This window comes from Lonchura striata, chromosome 23, assembly GCF_050655825.1.
Source record: "Lonchura striata isolate lonStrDom1 chromosome 23, ASM5065582v1, whole genome shotgun sequence".
Taxonomy (NCBI): Eukaryota; Metazoa; Chordata; class Aves; order Passeriformes; family Estrildidae; genus Lonchura; species Lonchura striata.
In genome coordinates, this window is record NC_140725.1 from 6010001 (window position 1) to 6032572 (window position 22572).

Sequence of the window (22572 nt, forward strand, 5' to 3'; positions counted from 1 at the left end):
CCGCACTGCTGATGGGTGAATAAAGACATGGTTTTATTAAGCTGTTGTTTGGCAATTATATTACCATTTACAGAAGTTTTCCTGTGCAACAAATTAGCATTTTTTGATATATTGGAAAGTTTATTAGGAAATGCTTTCAATTCTCTGAAACAAGTTAGCACTTATCCACCTCCTGCCCAAAAACAGAAGACATACCAGCTGACAGTGGTTCACAGAAGGTTTTCAAGTCACATATCATAATTTTTGTCCATAAACGTTAAAGTACATTGCAAATACACAAACATGTAAAAACTGAGACTAATTAGATAAACTTTCTGCCTTGCAGCTCTGCCAGACTGTGCAATATTCTTTCAAAGAGAACAAGACAGCCATCTAGAGGGCATGAAAAATAAACTATCTTTAGATCACAGGAGAGCACTGAATAACCAATTCACTCACTGCAAGCCAAAAAGAATGAAATGGATCCACACTACTTTTAGTAGCTAAAATCACACTACTTTTTTTTTATTAAACCAGGCAGTTTAATATTACTTGGTATTTCAACATATTTCCTCTGACTTTCTCTTACAGATCTCAGATAAAGAATAATCAGTTAGCAGCCTAAAAGACATTTGAAGGTGGGAAGATTGATGGTGGGACAGAGGAATGGGCACAACAACAATAAAAACTTGATTGTAAAAAATCAAAGTCAAGCAAGATGTGGACAGACTACAATAGCTTCTCTTTTATTTGCCCCTAAGTGACATAAAAACAGGGATCATTCCCTTTATTTTGTTATGTCATAGGGTAAAAGGTTTTAAAAACACTTTGTTAGGGAATTACAGATTTAACCCTATAATATGAGACAGCAACTTTCACTTTCTGTGACACTCGTTCCCCAGCCTGTCTGGATGTCCAGGGTTACCCAAACCAGCTGCAAAATCCAACACTTTGCTGCGTTCCACACAGCCGGTGATTGCCCCACCCTCTAATTCATCAAGAGACGACATTTCCTCCAAACTTAGTATCATAAGCAAACTTAATCAGCATCCCTTGAAGCCCAGCTTCCAGCTTGTTTATACCGACAACACCAGACATTTTTACCAAATGTAAACCTCAAAAAACGCCAGCATTCAGAAAAGGCACCTCTATAACTCCTTTTTTAAAGGCTGTGTTTCTCCTGCTACCCGTTTCCACAACTGTCAGGGTAAAAAACTGTGCTGGGATAGTAAGAGAAGGAAAGGAAGGGAGAGGATGGGCACAGGCACAGCAGCAGGACTCAGCAGAAAGGCATTTTTTCAAGTCTTCTTGCAAAGCGTTACCAGAGCGCCGTCTACCGCGAGCGGCCGCTCCAAGCCCAAAACCCCAACCCGCTATTCCCCAAGGGAACACAGAATCTTTCCTAAAGGAGAACAGAGGAATCCGCCCGGCCGGTAGCTCCCAGCCCCGCCGCACCGCGCACCGCCCGGGCCGGGCGGCGCGGCCGCGGCTCCGCACCGCGGGGCAGCACCCAGCGCTGCCGTGGGCGTTTCACGGTGTGTGGCGATCATCGCCACGAGTGACGGCCGAGGATCGCCGCTCCTGAGCCCGCCCGAGCGGGCACAGCGGCGGCAGAGGCCGAGCCGAGCCCGCTCCGGCCCCGCGGCGCTCCGGAGCGGGAGGCGCTCGCCAGCCGCGCTGAGCTCCGTGGGGACATTGCTATCCGAGAGACAGAGCAAGAGGCGCGGTGAGGAGGAATCCTTAGCGAGGAGGGATTTTTTTGGGATTTCCAGCCAAACGACAGGCGCTTTAGACCTGCAGAACAGCAGAGATACTGCCTTTGATTACTCTGTCCCTTTTCCCAGGCTTGGCCTTTCCCTCCATCCCTCTCCTGTGCTACAGCTGCCAACGGGAAACTCAGCCAGTCATCAGCAACGCCCCGATGCCCAACAATGCAAAGCTCTGAAAAGTACCTTGCAAGGGATTGCTTTATTCTTCCACAGAAAGAAATAGTATTCCTTCTCTCAGCAGATGGGTTACCGTTTTGCCTATGCCCTGCCCGGTCAGCGTCATTCTTCTTAAAAGCACACATGCTCAGTTGTTTGGAAAAAAGATCGCAGAACATCCACACCACTATAGGTACAGAGGAGGAAAAAGCGGGAGGAAAAGGCAGAAAAGTGAAGCCCCAGTTGATGGTTTCCTCTACAAGTTCAATGCTTTTATTGGAGATACTGTGATACCACCTTCCCTTTTCTCTAATAGGATCTCTCCCCGCAGCAGGTCAGCACAGAAAGGAGAGACAAGTTCCTACACAAGGGAGAAAATAAACCCTGATTCCTATCTTTCCTCCTCCCTGGGACCATAAAAATTTCAGAAGCCAAAAACTGTCTCTCTAAAGCACCAACAGGTTATTAACACTCCCTTTGTATAACAGCATCTGATTTAGTTCAGTAAACAAAAGAAATACTGTACTCCTTACTAGAGACAAATTTAACTTTCAGAGCTTAGCTCTGAGTCAGCTTTTAATTAAGATGAAAGCTAAGGGTGACTAAATGAGAATGTAGTATTTAACTTTTTTCAGTATACCATAAAGATAACATGGCTTTTAAAAGTTTGTTTAACCACATAGGCCTTTATAGACTTGTGTCCATAAAGACGAGCAAAAGCAATAGTGTTACAGTTTGACTTTTTTTTTTCATTTTATTAGTACAAAATCCTGTAGTGGGTGAAAAGAAAGAGAACATATGCATGTACTTAGAACATGGAAAACTCACTGCACAAATGGGGATGCTTTCTTCCTGTTGTTTTGCCAATTACTTCTTCTCCTACCTTCAGAATTTGAACTGTGATAGTGCTTGCAAACTACAAAACCCAATCTTAAAGAGTCCGCTTTAATAAAAGCTCTGCAGTTCCATTAGCAAAAAGGGGCTCAGCCTAGATTTAAGAGAACAGACCTAGAGCACTTAAATTCCAGTTTCCTGCTGTAAAAAAACCATTTACACAGTATGTGATACACCCCAATGTTAATGCATGTATATTCATTTTTACATATATCAATGGAAGCTCATTCTATAAGCACAGAAGCAGTCCCATGGTTATTTCTGACCACATAAATACACCAGTTGCAGAGATTACTTCAATTAGCTCTTGCAGAAACTTTTGTAGTGGGACTTGTACAGTTGGTCCAATGGCTTTGCAACACACCTATACACACATAGGGACAGGTAAAAAGAGGCAAGGTCTTTATGGGCCAGTGGCTGGGCCTCCTGCACAGCAAGGCTGGTGTACACAATGACATCTGCAGTATTAATACCAATAAATTAAAGAATTCACATATACTGCCCATAGTATGAAAGTCAGCAGAATTCATAAAGTCAGAAAAACCACTATTCTAGTCAGATTGCACAGCAACAAACAAAAGGGTGTTTGTCATAGTACAGAATCAATGTACTCTCAAAGGCCAGTACTATTAGTAAATTATGGCACAGTGAACTTAATTGCCATGCACAGATAACACCCTCAGACATTTTGCTAGGAATTGTCTTGATTATCAGTCAGAGAGTGGAGAAACATCCACCATCAAAAGTAAGTAACTTTGTAATTTATTTCCTTGGGAATAGCTGAAAGTGGCTGCTTTATTCCAACAGATGGCAGACATTTCAGTTTAGTTAGCCATGCAGTTGTTCCCTGAATAGGATTAATCACAAAGATTTATGACATCCATGTTTTTGCAAAAGAGAGCAGGTAGTTTATTTCTGATTTTAATCCTTCCCTTCCATCAAAGGGGATATATCAAGAAGTGTGGTCTGAAAGCAAAGTATCACTCTCTCTTAAAATGAAGCTCCAGGTCAGTTCTCTAAACAAACACATGATCACTACAACGGAGCTCTTTATCTTGCATCCGCTTAACAAGCACAGAATTCATGAGAACTATGAGCACACCAGCAAGAACAAGAACTACTTAATGGAATGATTTGAGACCAGCCTCAGCAAGCAAAAAGCTTGAGTTTCACAAGCCTTAATAACACCAATTTTGTTTTTGCATGACAGGAGGTAAACTTAAGCCAAAGAGGATATTCTACAGATTAATTTTTAAAAAATTTAAAAAGTTAAGCAAGTGACTGTTCAGTGTTTCACACACAACCCAACTCAATTGTTTCTAAGTTTTGACCAGGCAATCAGTCAGACACAGACTGTTAAAAGAGGACTCCAAACTGAAAACCTACTGCATTTGCAATACAGCTGATTTCAAACTGGCATTTCTAACTCCACTGGCCTCAAAGTATTTTCACAGTAGTTTCAGTTGCCCAACATGAGTTACAATCTGCTGTTCCACAGTTAGGACCACTCTTCTCTGAAACATACTTCAGGCTTTCAGACTACTCCTCTCTCATTCCACAAAACTTTGGAGTGAAGAGCTGACAAGTCTATCCAAGGTCTTTAGCTTTCCTCTAGACTGCATTCCTAGGTGTGCCATTGTGAGTCACTGCTTTCATATTTGAGGTGCTTGATTGATGGTTGCAGATCCTGTGGGAGGCAACACCTACTTCAAAAACTTCATGAATGGCTTTGCGGAAGCAATGGAAATTGTAGTCTATCAAACCTGTCAAGGAGAGTTAAAACTGCGTTCAGATTGGCACATTTATGTGAACAGAGCTTCAAAATCAATATCAAATTTAAGCAATAGGTATTTTACTACTTAATTTAGTATAAATTTGGAGTCAGAAGATTTAAGAAAGTTTTACTGATGCTAGTATTTATTTGTACTGTCTCAGTTTTTTGGGAAAAAAGGTACTCATTTGGAATGCAAGGTGTATATTCATGACCAAACAGTAGGTAAGGGGCCCACTGCTCCATACTACTGATCCCACTAGAACAGATGGTAGAGACAGAGTTCACGTTAGCTACACAAGTCATTTTGGCAGGAGGACAGTGATTAAAGTGATGATTCACAAATTTAAAAATATGACCTCATTAGATCTATCTCCAAAAAAATCAAAAACTCCTCCCATAAGAAACTACACAAATTTAGTCACACAAAAATCAAGGTGACTTGTAAAGTCATATTCCTATTTTACAGCTGAAAGAAAATATTAGATAAAGGCTGTTCAATGGCAGAGAAGTTCTTACCTTTGCGCTCAAAACTCTCTTCTCTAAGAATGCAAACTAATGCCAAAAACTTTGTTACTTCCTTTAAGTACAGGACTGTTGTATTATTGAGTTTGATAATTGCCATTGACTCTTTATCATAAGCACTTCCAGTGCCATCTTCTTTTAACCTAAAAAAGAACAAGTTAACCCAAGGCATAATCTAATAGGCATGCACATGTAACTTCCAAGACAAAGAGCTGTTAAATGCAGTTAGAAGAATATTACTCATACTGAACTAAGCAAATGGAGAACCTGCAATGCAGGTCTTAATACTATCAGTGAGTAAGACCATTATCAGACCTTAAGTTTCTCAGGAAAGCCAGATCTAAACAGGACAGAGGCCTTCATTAGATACTATCACAGATGAGCAGTTAAGAGCAAGCTACCAGTGTGCATTCTTTTGATGTTTGGATTGACATCTCAATGAAACTACTTTTGGTAAATTACTACCAAGGTTTCCTTAATGAGGCTGGGGCAGAGGATGCAACATTGAGCAGGACACTTTTTGGTCTTAAGCTACACCAGCCTGCATTTACAAGAGATGAGCATGCTGAGCATTTTCTATCTTCAAGTTTTCAGTGTTAGTTAAATTACTATAAAAGCAAACGATGTATTGCAAGTTACTTCTAAGCACTCCAGAAAAAAAACCCCAAACCAAACAGTTACACAACTCTGCATCAACCCATCAGGAACAGACCACAAAATGCTGTGGTATTTTCTTGGTAGCATTGCATTTTCCAGGCTACAGTCACAGTTCTATGATAAGTTACCACTTCTTCGGAACCACTTCTAAAGTCCAGTGGGAAGTATAATTCTGCTGTAAACTGTGAGATATCAGCACTACATGCATCCTTCATAGGAAGTCAGCAGCAGATGAACTACCTCAAAATGTTATTCTGTTCAGACTGCAGCAAGTCTCCAAACAATGTCACTACAAGTTACACTTAGGGCTTGCTATTGACCCCAGTTATTTGCAGGTATTTATGTACTTGCTCCACCATGCCAAACAAGACACAGCAGCATTCAGATTTTACATGAAACACAGTTTCTACAAATGTCAGATAGCTGTCTAGGGCCACCAGTGGAGGGAAACAAACCAAGTATAAATGCTGCCAAATAATTTGGATTTATTTTAGTTACTCACAGAACCAATGTGCTCTAAAGACCAATTGATAACATTTTGCTGCATGACAAAGCCAGCAACAATTGCACAGTTTGTAACCTATTCTACACCTCCAGAGGACTTTTTTTCCTAAAAGTATTCATCACTTACCCATATATACAGGAAACATCTATCACTACATCAATCATGTCACAGCACAACTCATATGACTGCATGTCCACAGGAGAACTGTCTGTTGCAATGTAGATTTTGCTGACTACATCGAAGAGAAAAGCTTTTTCAATGCCTGAATTCTTCAGAAAGAGAAAGAATTTGGATTAATTATTAAAATCTCAAGTAGAATTCATATATTTTCACATTCTTAGCAGCAGAAAATGGTTTAAATACAAGCAATTTAGAGGCTTTAAGACAGATTCAAGATTTAGAGCATGTACCTTATAAATACAATACCCTTGTTGCCATGGTACATATCAACATCATATAGCTGACAAAACTAAAACAGGGGACTCTGTTATAATTCTTTTTAATTTATTATTTAAGTAATCATTATTAAGGTTATATTTTAATATGCTTCCAGAATCCATATTCAGCAATTTACCTCTTCTGTGTGTTTCTATTAACTCCAGAAGAGCCATAATTACATCCTCCTAAGGAACTGGGCTCAGAGATGAGGTATTTCATAGCAGTATGCTGACTTTTAAATTTTATGCTTGTAGTATCTTGGCAGCTCAATTTCTGCATGAAGCATTTGCCATGCAGTTTAACACGCAGAGCAACTAAGTCAGCTTCTGAAGTTAAAAATCCATGAAAAGTACCACGTTATAACTATGGGAAAGCACAATGCCATTTGTAACTGAGCACTTTGGTAAAGTGCATATGCTCATATTAAGTTCAGAAGCCTTCTATGGTTCAATTTATCACATATACACTACTAGCAAAGCTTCTTTCCTATTTATGCACCTTATCTCTTCCTAGCTAGCCTGAATACCCAGGACAGTGTCCCGAAGACATCCAGACAATCTTTCTGGAATCAAGATTACATCCTCATGGCACTGGGCAAGGTCAACATACCCTTTATCGATTGGGCCAGGTTATTACAAACAGTCCTCTACCAAACAAGCATTATATGGTAGCATGGGTTGACATGTCTAAGTATCCAGCTCCTCCTGGATATAAATGTTTTTTTTCTTTGTTGCCTCACAGGCAACTTAAATGAGATGGTCTTGTCTCTAGGGTGGTATTTTATTTGATTAGAAGTATAGAGCAGCAAATTTCTATTTGCTGCTAATTCCATAAGAAACACAAACACTAAAAGAATAAGGGCAAAAGTCTCACAGGTCATATGAGATAGACAGCTAAGTCCAAGGCCAAGTTCACATTATCAAAAAAGTCTCTGGCTAGTTAGTACAGCTACATTGGACTTCTAAGTGCCTTAGCAAAGTAATCAGTATACCCTGCAGGCAGGAAGCCTCCATCAGCTGTTATAAACAGGCAAAATACACTGTGTCAATATTTAGAGAAAGCCCACAAAGCACACATCGGTACAATTTAGCTATGGTAAAGAGCTTTTAATATAGAAAACCAAGTTGCCAGAGTACACCTACACAAGTGCCACCCAAATCTCTGAAGAGCAGATCTAGACAGCAATCTTTAGCAGAAGAACTTGCTTTACCATTCTAGGAATTTCATTCAAAGTTCTGTTAGATGAACACTTACTGATATGAAGATATTAAGTAGATTTTCCAGGGTTGGCAGTTGTGGAATGAGCTTCTGTACCACTTTACTGAAGGCTTCAAATATTGAATGGTCATAGATACTGGTCAAGTAAAAGCTGAGATGAGGAGGGGGGCAAATAAAGAAAAAAAGAAAAAGAAGATTCAAGAGTGTTTCAGAATTGTAACAGAAATGTTAAAGTTACATTTTCTAACATTCAGGCCTGCTACTTTTGCCTGGGATGCCTTTATCACAAATATGTCTGGACATTGCACAAAGAACCAAGGTTCTGAGCAGATGGAATACATATGAAACAGATTTTCCCCATCCTTGAGAGATGGGAGACCAAAACTAAAAATTTGAACATTGTTAGAATGCAGTTGGCCCACACAGTGCTTATCACAAAGGTGTAAAATTCAGATCTCTTCCAGTCCTGTTCCTGGCCTTCCACTATTTTCCCATTAACATTGAGAGATACTGGCTCCACAAGAATCAAAAGAACAACATATCCAGAGAAAAGATAGCTTGTTTCAAAGGTGTCTGTAGAAGACACCTTAAAGTTGAGCCAAAACTCAAGTAACAGACCAAGCTTTTAGAACCAATCACACTAATCACAGGGAAAAGTCAGTGCAAGTCAGGACTGGAAGGCAGAGGTTCCCCTGTCTCTCCCTGCCCCTCCAGCCCACATGCACAAATCTGTTACAAATCTGTTACACTGAAGGTGAAAGACTTTCAATTATCACCGAGCAGGGATAAATCTGTTGATTGGATCTGATACAGTAACCTGCCTCTTTTCTTGCCAGCCTAGCAGCTGAGGCTTGCTCATAAATTCAGCAGTGTATCTTATTTACGCAAGCTGAATCAATATTAAGAAACTACCCAGACCTTGCTCCAGTTGTTCCAGTATTACATCTAAAAGCCTTTAATCTGTATGCATATCAGAAACAGTATGAATCATATATGCCAGAGTCTTTAACTCACCTAAGGTGAAGTTTTTCAAGCCCAGCATCTGTAAGATCATCATTAGCCCTCTGATGAATATCCCTCTGAGTTTCTATTTTATGGTCATCTGATAAACCATCAACTTTATGAATAAAAACTTCAAAGTTCATTTCTGGGTTGACCTTGTAGGCTTTTGAAACTGTAATGTGGAGTCTTGTTAAAGCTTCCATGTAGTCATCCTGTAAATCAGTTTTGGCAGGAATGAATGACAAAGTTGCTGCCTGACAACTATTCCATTCTGCACAAAGACAAAATATTTCAGTGCAAGAACTTAACTTCTGTAACTAAAAAGAAGTATGGGACAGACAAGAGAATACCTTGACGTGTCATAAATCCAAGCAGCATAGATTCCTTATGTCAATTAAGTTTCATTAGCTATACAAGGCTCAGCTACATAAAACCAGACTTCAGAGCAAAAGGTGGGTTACACTCCAACTCCAGCACAAGGCAGCAGTGATCTCCAAGATGTTCCTAATAACCAGAAAACCTCCCAGGGTGCAATTCCCAGGTTTATTAGAAACTACCAGATACCCACTACTACCAATATTGGAAACTGAGGTCAGAAGTGTGTTGTTATTAATTAAACTCCAGAGCAGAAAAAAAGGATAATTCAGACCATTTAGCTGAGCATATTCTCCCTATTATTACAGAACAGGTACGTTCAGAGTATGAGCCCTTTCCACTCTCTCCACCAGCAGCATATGTCCAGTCACTTCACCAAAACAAAACCACACACTAGAAATCAGATTGCCAATGCATCTCTTCATACACAGCAGAAGCCTTATGAACTTATCTAAAAGTATAATTTACTGGCCTTTTCATCATTCCTTTCACACAAAAAGCAAAATTAAAACTTCCTTGTGATTTGCATTTACCTGGGCATCAATAACATATATTAGAGCACCTGTTCCTCTGAAGATCATCTCATAATCAAATGTTGGATCAAAAAAGTCCATCTGTCCAGGAAAATCCCATATTTGGAAGTTCACAAATGAACTGTTGGAAATATCATCCTTGTAGATTTTGTTGGTACTTTCCAAGAACAGAGTCTCATTGGGAGACATTTTGTGAAACACCACCTGTTAAAAGAACACAAGTAATAGTGTAGATTTTACCTTATTAGAATAAATTAGTGAAATATTTATGACTTGAATTCTACAAATAAGTTTACCCATTCTAAAATGTATACCTTCCTTTTGGTAAATAGACAGCTTCCTTCATCAGCTAAGGAAATTCCCTACCCCTTAGAAGAACCAAGCAACTGAATACAGTTAAACATTTTCATAAATAACCCTACTGGCTGAAGACACAGACATCCAAGTTACTCTCTTTCCCTGCAAGACTAGCACAGTGTTTTCAAATTCTGTTATATTCAGATCTGATATAAAGCCAGTTAATTAAATAACTGCAAGCTTTTAAGAACTTTTCCTTTCCAGTCTTAGAAATTCCTAAAGGAAACTTTGCTTTTAGTCTGGTGTCAAGTGTTAAAACACAACATAATTGGATGGTTCCTAACAAAAACAAAGAGCACAAAAATAACATCTCCGTTTTAGAGAGCCAGACAGCTAGGTAGTTTGCCATCTATTAACACCTCCTTTTGAGTAGAGAATCACAGAATGGGTCAGGTTGGAGGGGAGCACAGTGGAGTTATCTGATCCCTGCTCAGGCAGGGTCCTCGCAGAGCACAGGACACAGGATTGAATCCAGACAGCTCTTGAGTAGCTCCAGAGAGGGAAACTGCACACCCTCTCTGGGGAGCTGTTCCAGGGCTCAGCCATCCACACAGTAAATAAGTAATTCCTCATATGTAGGTGGAACTTCCTGTGAAAGTTCACCAAAGAAAGGATGAAGGATTTCACACCAGTTGGCAAAAACAGTTTAGCTGCACGATGGCAAACATACTCATTGCCAGAACTCAAAAAGCCCCACTGGGATTTTAGCCCTTCCTTGTACAGAACCAGCAAAAGCAGCCTGTAGCAAAAACAGTGTCAACAGAGAATGCTGTGCTAATGCAACTCAACTAGATCATATGAAAGTTACTCCAAACAATGCAGTCATACACTAGGACTGCAAAAAAATTAAAGAAGTTTCATATACAACACTTGGTAAATCTAAAAAACTTCATGATAGGGGCTGCAAACTTGGTAATCTTGGTTTCTTCAAATGCTTCATACAGTTACAGAAGTCATTAGAGACCTGATGCAACAAACTGTCAAAAAAACTGCAAAACAAACACCTCCACACCCAGTACAGTTTAGTGAGGTTCAAAGTAATACTTCAGCCTAGATTTTTAAGGCCAAGGGAAAGAATTTATTTCCTTGACACAAACATCTTAGGAACCCAGGGTCTAAATGAAATTTTAAACAGCAGGACAATTGAATGGAGAAGTAAGAACACTTCTAGATACACAGCAGCTGTACTGCATTCTTCAAGGTTTGCAGCATAATTTTCAAGTATTCTGAAATCCACATTTCTTTTGGAACTCAGCATCTCCCACAAAAGCAGAACAGAATTAGTAAATTCAGTTTAAAGCTGATAAGTCCCTGGGAAGCAACACTGTCACCTCCTTTTTCCTTTTTTTCCCAAAAGAGCACATTTCATCAGATTGATGTTCTCCACCTGAACTCTTTCCAGCTCCCTATTACATCAGTACATACAGTAAGTCCAGTTATGCAAGTCTGCACAGGAATTTGTTTATGAACTAAGGCAATCACTACATTCCCAAAATCTACTGACAATTTCCTACTGAATATTCATAGGTTACACCAGTATGGAAAACCCAATTGACCAATGGAGAAAAAAAGTCCCTCCCCAGGACCCTGGCTTTTTCTTTTGTGAGAGATCTCTTGTCAATAGTGCTCTCAGAAGAAGCATGAAATTATTTAATAACTCATGTTTTTCACTGAAACTTCTAGATAATGACAAAGCCAATGTTTTCCCCAATACAGTGTTTATCTTCTATATACCCCTATTTTCTGGCAAGAGGATCAACAACTAGTGCCCAGACAGAAGGGTTGGGTCTGGTTATGCCTATTTTTGAACTAGAAAGATTTAAGAGCAGGGAGGCTGTTAATAAGAAATTTCTTTATATTAGACTTTGCTCAGGCAGCCTCACAATGAGCTCCTAGGTACCAGAATCACAGCTTCTAATTCCTAAGTAAGGTTGGTAACTGGCAAAAGAAAAATTCTATGTCCCCTTACTGCATATTCAATATGAGACTATTCCTTTCCTACACAACTACTGAAATAGGCCCTCAGAGAATTGAAGTCTACGAATCCTGGCCATAAAAAAGTCCAAAAGCTACATCTATAAAGAGACTTGTAATGGCTTGAAATCTATCTGTAATCTGGAATGCCTGTCTTCCTCTAGTTTTTAGGGTTCAGTTTTTTCAAAAGTGGATAATACAATCAGATCTCTAATACAAGGCTACAAGGAATACCATTCACATGACTAAAAGAGTCAGAAAAAGGCTTTCAGTGAAAGCAGTACATTTGCACATACAGTGGGAGCATTTGACCTAAATAATGGGGAATAACTGATAAGGCTAAAAAGCAAGAACAATTCAGTCTGCCACTGTATTTCATCATAGCTTAATGGAAAAGATCTCTCACTAACAGAGGCTGAAATCAGAACTCATTGGTTTACTGCAGTCTTGGATCACCAAGCAGTCTGCATAAGATTTCTAAAAGAAGCAGATGCATACCTTCTATATTGCAATGTCCATAAAGGCTTCTCTGCACAAAAACTTTATAGAAATCTCTGTAGATTTTCACACTTGCATCTGAAACAAATTTGAGGCCCTTAAGTCTAGAGATGAGACTTATGCATTTCACTAGTAACATCTTCCCATAAAAATATCACCTGAAAAGTTCACAGGAGGGACTGCAAACAAAATTTGCACTGAGGAACAAGGATTGTTCTGACTGCTACAATTCTAGCGAGCTACCTGGCAAATGAAAAGTCAGTTTTGTCTTATTTTTATTAATAAACACTAGTGACTTCACAAAACTACCAACAAACCTAAGGCACCGGAACTGTTGTATTTCCTCCTTGACAAGTGACGCTCGTTTACGCCGGCTAAAGGAAACCAGAGGCTGTCTTTCTGCTCACACAAAAGCAGAAGTCTCTCTCAAAGCATCAAAGGGCACAACAACGGCTCAAGTCTTCCAAGTGGAAGCACTAGCTAAACACCACACACCTATACCACCTAAGAAAACACCTCACGATAAATTTCACAGCAGTGTCTTCACTTTTACTTCTGAAGCCTTAAAAGTGAAGAAACACAAAAGCTACAACCTATGCTACACAACCTTCCTCTCTAGGGCAGATGATCAGAGTCCATTCTGGAAAGTAAACGTCTGTAAGGAGGAGGCTCCCGTCGCTCCAACTTCGCCACATGGGCCCACAATAAAAAGTAGAAATGGCCCGACCGGCAGCACAGCAGGGAGAACCAGCTCGGCGCCGAGAGGCAGCGCGGCAGGCAGGGCGGGGAGCCGCCGGCTGCCCCTCACCTTCTGGATGGAAGACTTGCCGCTGCGCCGCAGCCCCATCAGCAGAATCCGCGGCTTGGAGTCCGCCCCGCCCGCGCCGCCGCCGGGCCCGCCCGCGCCGCCCCCGGGCCCGCCGGGCCCCGGGCCTCCCTCCAGCTCCGCCTCCTCCTCCTCCTCCCCGTAGCCGAAGTCCTTGGGGAACGAGTCCGCAGCCCCGAAGCTGCCCCCCACCAGCGCCGGCTCCTCCGCTGTGCCTGGCGCGCCCGCCCCGCCGAACTGCAGCGCCATGTCCGCCCGAGCCCGCCGCCGCCAGCGCCCGGCCCGGGGCCTCCTCCGGCTCGCCCAGCCCGGCCGGCTCGCCCAGCCCGGCCCGGATTGGCCGCTGCCGGGCTCCGCGCCGCCGATTGGCTCGGCCGGCCGGCGAGCGAGGCGGGCTCCGCTCAGACGACCCGAGTCACCTGACGGCGCCGCCGCACGTGAGCGGAGGGCGGGCCCGGGCGGGGCGGGCCGGACCGGCGGGACCCGGGCGGGGCGGGACCCGGGCGGGACGGGCCGGCGGGGCCCCGGGCGGGGCGGGCCGGCGGGACCCGGGCGGGGCGGGACCCGGGCGGGCCGGGACCCGGGCGGGGCGGACCGGCGGGACCCGGGCGGGGCGGGGCCCGGGCGGGACCCGGGCGGGGCGAGTCGGCGGGACCCGGGCGGGGCGGGACCCGGGCGGGGCGGGACCCGGGCGGGGCGGGACCCGGGCGGGGCGGGACCCGGGCGGGGCGGGACCCGGGCGGGGCGGGACCCGGGCGGGGCGGGACCCGGGCGGGGCGGGACCCGGGCGGGGCGGGACCCGGGCGGGGCGGGACCCGGGCGGGACCCGGGCGGGGCGGGCCGGCGGGAGCCCGGCCCCGCTCTGGACAGCGCCCGCCGGTCCCGCCCCGGACAGCGCCCGCCGGTCCCGCCCCGGACAGCGCCCGCCGGTCCCGCCCCTCCCGCTTCGCCCAAGGCGCAAACCCAGCCGCGGCAGGGGAAGCTTTCGCCGAAGCGGCCGCGTAAGAAAACGTTACCTTGCGAAGCAATAGTCTTCATTAAACAGTCATTAATTTTCTTCTAGCTGCCGTGGTGTAAGCCGGCACTGAGCTGAAGCTTTAACAAATCTTTGCTATTTCATCACAATCTTAATTTAAGGTTCGTGACATCCAAGTGCTTTCAGAGGGAAGCAAATACAGTTGTGAAAACTGTAAGTTTGTGTTACTTCCCTGGCACCGACACCGACAGTCAGGAGCCCATGCCCTGTGATGTCTCCACTAACACCTTTACCTGCCTGGCTGCTGCTTTAGCAAGACATGCAGTCACATTACTGAGAAACATGTTCAGCTGTACAATTCCTTTCCTACAGCATTACCCTCTCCCCTATTTCGACATGGTGCAACTTAACGCTTAATGTTCTAACTTGCATCCAAGGCAACTTTCTTCTCTCTGTTCCATAGGTTGGGGAAATTTTTTCTTGCCTTCCTTGTTTGGTTTTGGTTTGTTGGCTCAGGGCATCTATTTCTAATTAATGCTTTACGGACTTAAAACACGATTTCCCCCTCATTTTACTTCTGGTCTGTTTAGGTCAACAGATGCAATACTAAGGTAAGCAATTATTACATTCACTAGCCCTTGATTACAATGACTAACAAAAGTTCTGATCCATCCTACCACATTTTCAAGATAGTTTAACTTCCTTATTTTTAGGATGGGTTTTGCAAACTAATAGCCAATAAATCTAATACATAAGACAATTACTGCATTTCATTTCCCCCTTCCTTTACTTTTCCTGTCATCAACTGCCATTAAAGTACCTAGTTTTAGGGTAGGAAACAAATGCAGCTCTTTAAAATATTATTATACTTCTAATTTTTTTTCTAATAAAGGTCTAGTTTGCATTTCAGAAGAGTCATAAAAGCAATTCAGGGAAAGGAGAGGGGGAACATAGGCAAAATTAATAATAAAAAGTCACACCCACATCTCACCCCTCTTGGATTTTATTCTCCCTGTTAGATGAATCAGAAAGCAGAACTCCCCACAGTATAGTGTTACATGTGCCACCCTAATTACACAGGACTTCCATCAGAAATAAGAATTTTGTATTATGTTCACAACTGCACACACAGTATCTGGATCAGCTCTCCAAAGCCCAGTTTCTGGGAGGAGAGACATGAATTGCATGGGAAGAGGTACATCTCATGGAAATTAAAGTGTAAGTTCAGTCGGTGCTGCATTTCAACACTGCTATATGCATCACTTAAAACTGTACTTGCTCATTTTATGCCCTTCTGAGTAGTGTTACCCAGCAGCTTCAGTGGAAGTCTCACCTCAGTGCTGAGTACATAGGAAGTAATTTGAAGGTCCTGCTTTAGTTTACAGTTGGTCCATCAGTGTGATGTCACTCCTTTCAGTTAAAAGAAAACAAAGAGACAGATCCATAGTTCAACAGGACCATTGACCATGCTGTGAAAATTACATGGAGTTGGCAAGCACAGTTATCTAAAAGTTAACCATAACTGTCATCTTTTCTTAAACACAGAAAGCAAGAACATTGGCCACTATGCTTAACTCAGCTGTTGCCATGGCATCTGCATGCTCATAGCAATGCATTCTTTAAGACTTAGTAAAAAAGTAGACAATGCAGAGTTCACACACAAGACAGCATTTCTCAGGAAGCCCTTTATTAAGTCAAGGCAATAAAAGAAAAAACTACTGTTATTCGCCATGCTTCTCATCTTGAGGTGGTTCATACTGAGCCAGCTGTGGATTTAAAGAAAGGAATTTAGTTAGTAGCAATATTTCATGTAACACACTATATTAAGAAGTGAATGAAAATGTATGGTCTGGACTTGTTCCATTTACTTTGTGCATTTTAACTCACTCATCCTTATGCAAGCCCATTTTCAAGTCAGGCAATAAAATAATTATTCTCCCAAAACATCCATTTCTCACACTGTATAACCATGCAGCCATAACAAGGTGATTTTTAAATGCACTTCAAAGCACACATGTCTTGCCCTTAACTTTTCCCTGTTTTTAATTCTAGCAGTCCTTTTAGTATTTTCATCTTAAATAGCAGTTGACAGTGACTAGGATACTATAAACTTTCATTGAAACATGATTAAATGAAACAGTCATTCTCATTGCAATAGTATCCAACCTAACATTCCTTGTAATCATTCTAGCTCCCATTATGCTTTCTGGAGAGTATAACCTGGGCAACTACATACTTTAATATGACCTTTACTTGTAAAGTTATTACCAAAGAAAGATACAAAGTTGTTCACTTGACCTCAGTGGCATTGAAGGCAAGTTCAAGCTTCAAAAACAGTTCAAGAGTAATGGCCATCTCTCTGAAATACCCTAATTCAGTTTATTCAATTAAGATTCCTCCCCTCTGCAAACTGCAGAGCAGGTTAAAAAAAAACAAAGTACATATAAATAAAATTAAAAAGCAGAAATAAAAATTAAAAATAAACGTAAAAAATATACGTGTTCCTTCCTACCAGCAACAGTAAATTGCAACATTCTGCTGATAACAAGAACCACTAAAATTGTATTTTTATATTGTTGTAGATACAACATATGACTAGTACACAACCCAAAATCAGTTTTCTTTTCTACCAAGGATCTAACTGTGACTCCCAACATACATGAATATCTGATATTTGTGTGATGAGTGCAACAGTAGTTACCAACAAATGCACAGATAAAGGCATGTATTTTATGTTAGAGTACTGCTACAAGAGAATGGTAGTGTTCTCCCTGCATGCTGTGTGAACTCCTACAGTAAGTCAGAATGATGGGCATGACATTGTAGAGGAAAGAACAAGAAAAAAACAAAACACCCTAATACTGGAAAATATGCAAAGAAGGAGTTGTTATTTAAAGACTGAAGCACCAATGAACCCATGATTCCAAAAGGCTTACTTTCCTGCAACAGGTTTTGACTTCTTTAAACAAAGACCCAGATTATTCTGCTCTTATCTGTCTACTTACTATCAGCTGCATTTTTAAGTCTGCTAAAACAACTGGCTGGTCTACTGCTACTCTGCCTAAAATTGTGGTTTTTCCCATATTTCCTGGTAAGAAATAGCAAATGTAGCTGAGGAGTCATCATGGGTAACAGGGAAGAAAGAGAATTACTAGCACAGCAAGATGGGACTCGGGATTCTTGGGCATTACCCCTTTGTTTTTCTTATCCATTCTCACAGAACTAAAGCGAGGTGGTTGTCTCCCAGTAAAAAACTCAGGGGCATTCACATATAACAGCCACCATCCTCTTTCAACAAATGCATGGAAACCTAGCAGTTTCCTGTAGTGGCATGGCAGTTACTAGTATATTTAATATCTCACGCTGTTCACACCTCAGAGCTCTCTCAGCCTGCAGGCCCATTAAAGAACAGCCCCGCCCTAGCTAGCACTTCAGATTCATTGTTGTTTCAGATAAATACCAAGGTCACTTTAAGTAAAAAGCACAGATTATTGCTCCACACGAATCTAAGTGCCTGTGCAAGATCCTGCCATGTGTAGTCTGTGCCATGTGACAGAAAGTAAACATAATATTCCTCCTTCAATCTGCCTTTTGAAAGGCTTTATAATGGATACAATAACTTACTTGTTTTTCCAAACTGTCTTGAAAGCATGATCTACATAATATCAGACAACTTCAACACATCCACACAAGACTCAATACAACATATTGGACATGATAATACACGTTCCCTAAATAAATAAAATCCCTAGTTTACCAATATTTTATGTTACATTCCATAAAATATATATGTTCCATAAAATATAATAATCTTTACTACAATGATTTCTCAGACATGAGGCTAAACAATGCAACATCATTTATCAGTTACTCTAATGAAAGGAGGTTAGCTCTATTCCAAGTAATGAAAATATTTTTCTTGTTGTATAATATGGAACTATGGAGGAACACCAAGTAGACTTTTACCTTGGTTTTCAGTTTTTTATTTTCTTCCAGCACAGCTTCATATTTTTCTTTCATCTCTGCCACTTCCAAGCGAAGTGCCTCTATTTCCGGATTCTCAGGAGCTGAAGCTCCCAGATGATGCTTCAGAAAACTGATATTTAGATGTTAAGTATTTCTTCAGTTGTATAACTACATTTTAGTTTTAACACCTGTGTTGATGTTAACACTGCAGTACACATGGTCAAAATTGCAGTAAGCCATTGCGATCACTACAGGAAAAAAGTTACCAAAATAAGAGAGCTTTTCAAATTCATAGCTATATTCCTTAAAAACAAACACACAAACACAAGATATCAGTACAAATCCTTATGTATTACTACCTCCTTTTTTTTTCTCTTCGCAACGGCAGATGTTTTAAAGAATTAAAAAAAGTAAAGAAAAAAAGCAGCAATACCCAAAAATGGAGGCTGCTTAAAAACAGCAACAAATATGCTAGTTCCCCCCTTCTTCATGTATTTAAAAACAAATAAAAAACAACAGAAAAAGGAAGTGTGAAGAAGCAAACTTCAGAACCCATTGCCACTGCAGGTACTCAGATCTAAAGCTGCAGGTCTACAACACTGAAATGGCCAATAACTTAGCTTCATAATTGCTGGCATACTGAAATCCCAGCCCTCTGGCATCCTGTCAGACTCTTAGCTTGTGAAAATGCAATCATTAGGTAAAATGCATTGAAAAAAGTCACGTTCTCAATGCAAGGCATTGAAATGAATCCATCCAGTCCACCCATGAGTCAGAAGCAATATTGTGCATAAAGTCTCAATAAATAAGTCACAGCAAAGGAAAAGGATACTCCAGTGCACTATCTGGTTTCTCTGGCTCTTCATATAAGGCTACCAACACTGCAAATAGAAAATATTCAACAATTGCAAGAAATTCATGCAACTCTAAGTTTTTTAAACACATATCAGCAGTCAGAAAGCATACATGTTGTATTTGTCCATTTAACAAGATTTTCACTTGCACACTTTGACATAGGCAACAGGTCTGCTGTATCAGAGGGGACAGAGCATTCCATCTAGTAACAGCTAAAGAGAATTTTCTTGATCCCTAACCCCACATTGTGTTCTGGCTATTCTAGCACAGAACACAAAACATCCTGAAAAAAAATTTACATGTGCCACATGCACCCTAGTACTAGCTTTTACCAGTAAGACTGAAATTCTAACTATATTGTTCATAAAACTTGTACTTAAGCTACATCTTTAAACCACAAGACATCAGCAGATTTGTAGCTTCCAGCAGAATAGCAAACCTCCATTGATAATCTACAGTTACAAAACTAAACAGCTAGGTGACACTGATAATTTTTACGGGTAGGGACTCTAATGGCCAAAACCACCAGAGAAAAGCAGCAATACCCCGACAATTTAAATAAAAATAGCCATTTACATAGCAACATAACGGGAGACTGTCACATGAACACCCAGGAAGTTCCCAATCACAACCACTCCCTGCTTCCCCACAGGGGCCATGTGCCAGTTTCAGAAGTCTTGAGCTACACAGCCAAACTGGTTTTAAGCTAAGTACTTCCTAAGTTAAAAGCAAAATTAGTCTGCCTCACTGCTTGGAAGATTTGTTTTGCCATCGCATAGGATGGCACTGCGATTGAAAAATCAAATGGTACTCACACACCAGGCCAAGAGTCTTAGTGCAGCAGCTATTCACTTGACATCCTAGATCTGCTGCTCCCTCTTTAAACAGCATATTTTCAATATTAGCAGAATATTAATTTTTTCATTATTAACACATTTTTTGCCACATACTATTGGAAGGTTCTCAAAAAGATTTTAGGAGGATTTCAAAAATACTAAGTCACACATGTCAAGTTGAGCATCATCATTTTCTCCAGTTTGATATGGAGAGTCATTAATCCAGAACTTAGTGTCATTCATTCTAGAAAAAAAAAAGCACTAAGTGCTGTTATAAATGAGAATTTATTCAGCCAGATTAAAAAATAAAAATAATTTTTATTAGCGGTAAAATTCTATCTAGGCAGCCACAAGGAAAGAACAGAGCCGAGCCCGGGGTCGGCCCTGGGTGTGCCACAAGGAGTCAGCCTCAGCAGAGGTTCTCCCCTATGCCCACACACCTCCATCCTGGCACAGGTGGTTTTTTATAGGGAAAATTCCGCCCGAGGCCAAGATTTTCTTCTATTTAGAGTCCATAGGTTAATAAGATTTTCTTTTTTTGGTAATGAAGAGAAATAATTCAATGTCCGAAGTAGGTGAATCCCTGATGAGATTTTACGGGAAGGCTGCATTCACATGGATCTGTCTGAGGATTTCTATGATATCCACCTCGGGCCATTCATGCGATGATCAGCACCGATGATCAACACCTGGAGCCCAGCCATGGCCCATCTCCTGGCCGAGCCACTTGTAAATCAGTTTCCAATATACACCCAGTCTCACCTGCAAAGGGGAGGAACTAATACAACGGGCATAATCTAACAAGTATCTAATATTACATATTTCATACAAGGAATGGCGCGAATTATATTTACTACACATAACAGTGCCATCCAAGAAAAGGTATGAAACAAAGTTCTTTTAAAATAACATTTGCTGTTATTTCATCTCAAGCACTGACTTCCTCTGTAGAAAAACCTCACAAAAAGCGCCCATTGAAAGAAAATAAACGACCCAAAGGCACGCATTGAAAGTAGCACTTCGGCCGAAGGAAGAGGTCTCCAGCACACACTGGGGGAAAGGAGCAGCCTTGCCGTTCTACACGCACCTCCAGCAGCGGCCGCCCGCGCGGGGAGCGTGCGGGGCAGGGCCGGTCCCAGCGCCCGCTGCCCTCTCCCGGCGTGCGCCGCCTCGCCGCGCACCTCGGACTCCATTTCCTGGCCACGCCGCACCAAGTTCTCCAGGCGAGTTCTTCTGCCGGCCGCCTCGCCGGACTGAGGAGAAAAAGCGGTCGGCGAGGCGAGGCGCGAAGCCCATGGAGAGCGGCGGGGCAGCCCGAGGGACGGCCGAGACGCTGCCGGGCGGGAGCGGGACAGCCTGAGAGGAACGAGGAACGGCACCCGCCCGCAACGCCCCGGAGCGCGCCCGCCGGCCGCGAGCCGGACACTTACCCTTGGTGAGCATGTCCAGCACTCCCGACTTCTCCAAGTACTGGCGGAACTGCTCCCGCTTGGAGTCCGCGGCCTGAGGGAGGACGCCCACACGGTCAGATCGGCGGCGCGCCCCGCCTCGACTGCGGAGGCGGCCCTTTAGCACAGGCCGGTCCCGCTCTCCGCCGCAGAGGCGGCACGAAGGGCCGAGCCGGGGTCGGCCGGCGGCCCGCCGCTCCGCGCAGCCGGCACGGAGAGCGGCACCGCGCCCACGCCGGCGCGCTCCCCCCTACCTTGTGGTGCGCCATCTGAGCCGCACGGCGCCTGCCCCGGCCGCGCGCCTGCGCCCTGCGCTTTAACGGCGCGAGCGCTTCCCCGCGGTTGCCACGGCGACGGCGCCGCGGCAACGGCAGCGCTGGGCCCGCGCGCCGCCCGCGCTCCCCTCAGCGGGGCCGCGCTCCCCTCGGGGCGGCCGCGCTCCCCTCAGAGCGGTCCGCTCCCCTCAGAGCGGTCCGCTCCCCTCGGCGGGGCCGCGCTCCCCTCAGCGGGGCCGCGCTCCCCTCAGCGGGGCCGCGCTCCCCTCAGCGCCGCCCGCGCTCCCCTCGGGGCGGCCGCGCTCCCCTCAGCGGCCGCGCTCCCCTCGGCGCCGCCCGCGCTCCCCTCAGCGCGGTCCGCTCCCCTCGGCGGGGCCGCGCTCCCCTCGGCGCCGCCCGCGCTCCCCTCAGCGGCCGCGCTCCCCTCGGCGCCGCCCGCGCTCCCCTCGGCGGGGCCGCGCTCCCCTCGGCGCCGCCCGCGCTCCCCTCGGCGGGGCCGCGCTCCCCTCAGCGGCCGCGCTCCCCTCAGCGGCCGCGCTCCCCTCGGCGGGGCCGCGCTCCCCTCAGCAGGGCCGCGCTCCCCTCGGCACCGCCCGCGCTCCCCTCAGCGCGGTCCGCTCCCCTCGGCGGGGCCGCGCTCCCCTCGGCGGGGCCGCGCTCCCCTCGGCGGGGCCGCGCTCCCCTCGGCGCCGCCCGCGCTCCCCTCGGCGGGGCCGCGCTCCCCTCAGCGGCCGCGCTC

At 43.9% G+C, this 22572-nt stretch overlaps 2 protein-coding genes across 4 annotated transcripts; both read right to left on the reverse strand.

Annotated features, from left to right (window-relative positions):
• Positions 1–2964: 2964 nt before the first annotated feature.
• Positions 2965–13789, reverse strand: RRAGC (Ras related GTP binding C). Its single transcript, XM_021554836.4, has 7 exons — positions 13460–13789; positions 9823–10026; positions 8927–9126; positions 7949–8063; positions 6383–6525; positions 5089–5237; positions 2965–4561 (listed from the first exon to the last, which is right to left on the reverse strand). The coding sequence occupies exons 1-7, from the start codon at positions 13724–13726 to the stop codon at positions 4410–4412; spliced, it is 1230 nt and encodes a 409-aa protein (XP_021410511.1). The 5' UTR covers positions 13727–13789; the 3' UTR covers positions 2965–4409.
• Positions 13790–16123: 2334 nt separating this feature from the next.
• On the reverse strand, positions 16124–21846 carry MYCBP (MYC binding protein). Of its 3 annotated transcripts, XM_085559827.1 has the most exons (7): positions 21813–21846; positions 21541–21613; positions 21211–21363; positions 19904–19915; positions 19252–19300; positions 18420–18549; positions 16124–16219 (listed from the first exon to the last, which is right to left on the reverse strand). In XM_085559827.1, exons 1-7 carry the CDS (start codon positions 21825–21827, stop codon positions 16175–16177), a joined length of 477 nt encoding a protein of 158 aa, XP_085415953.1. In that variant the 5' UTR covers positions 21828–21846; the 3' UTR covers positions 16124–16174. The 3 variants fall into 3 exon arrangements, with proteins under 3 accessions (XP_085415953.1, XP_021410520.1, XP_085415952.1); XM_021554845.4 differs by lacking the exons at positions 19904–19915; positions 21211–21363; XM_085559826.1 differs by lacking the exon at positions 19904–19915 and having other exon boundaries at positions 21198–21363; positions 21541–21846.
• Positions 21847–22572: the final 726 nt, after the last annotated feature.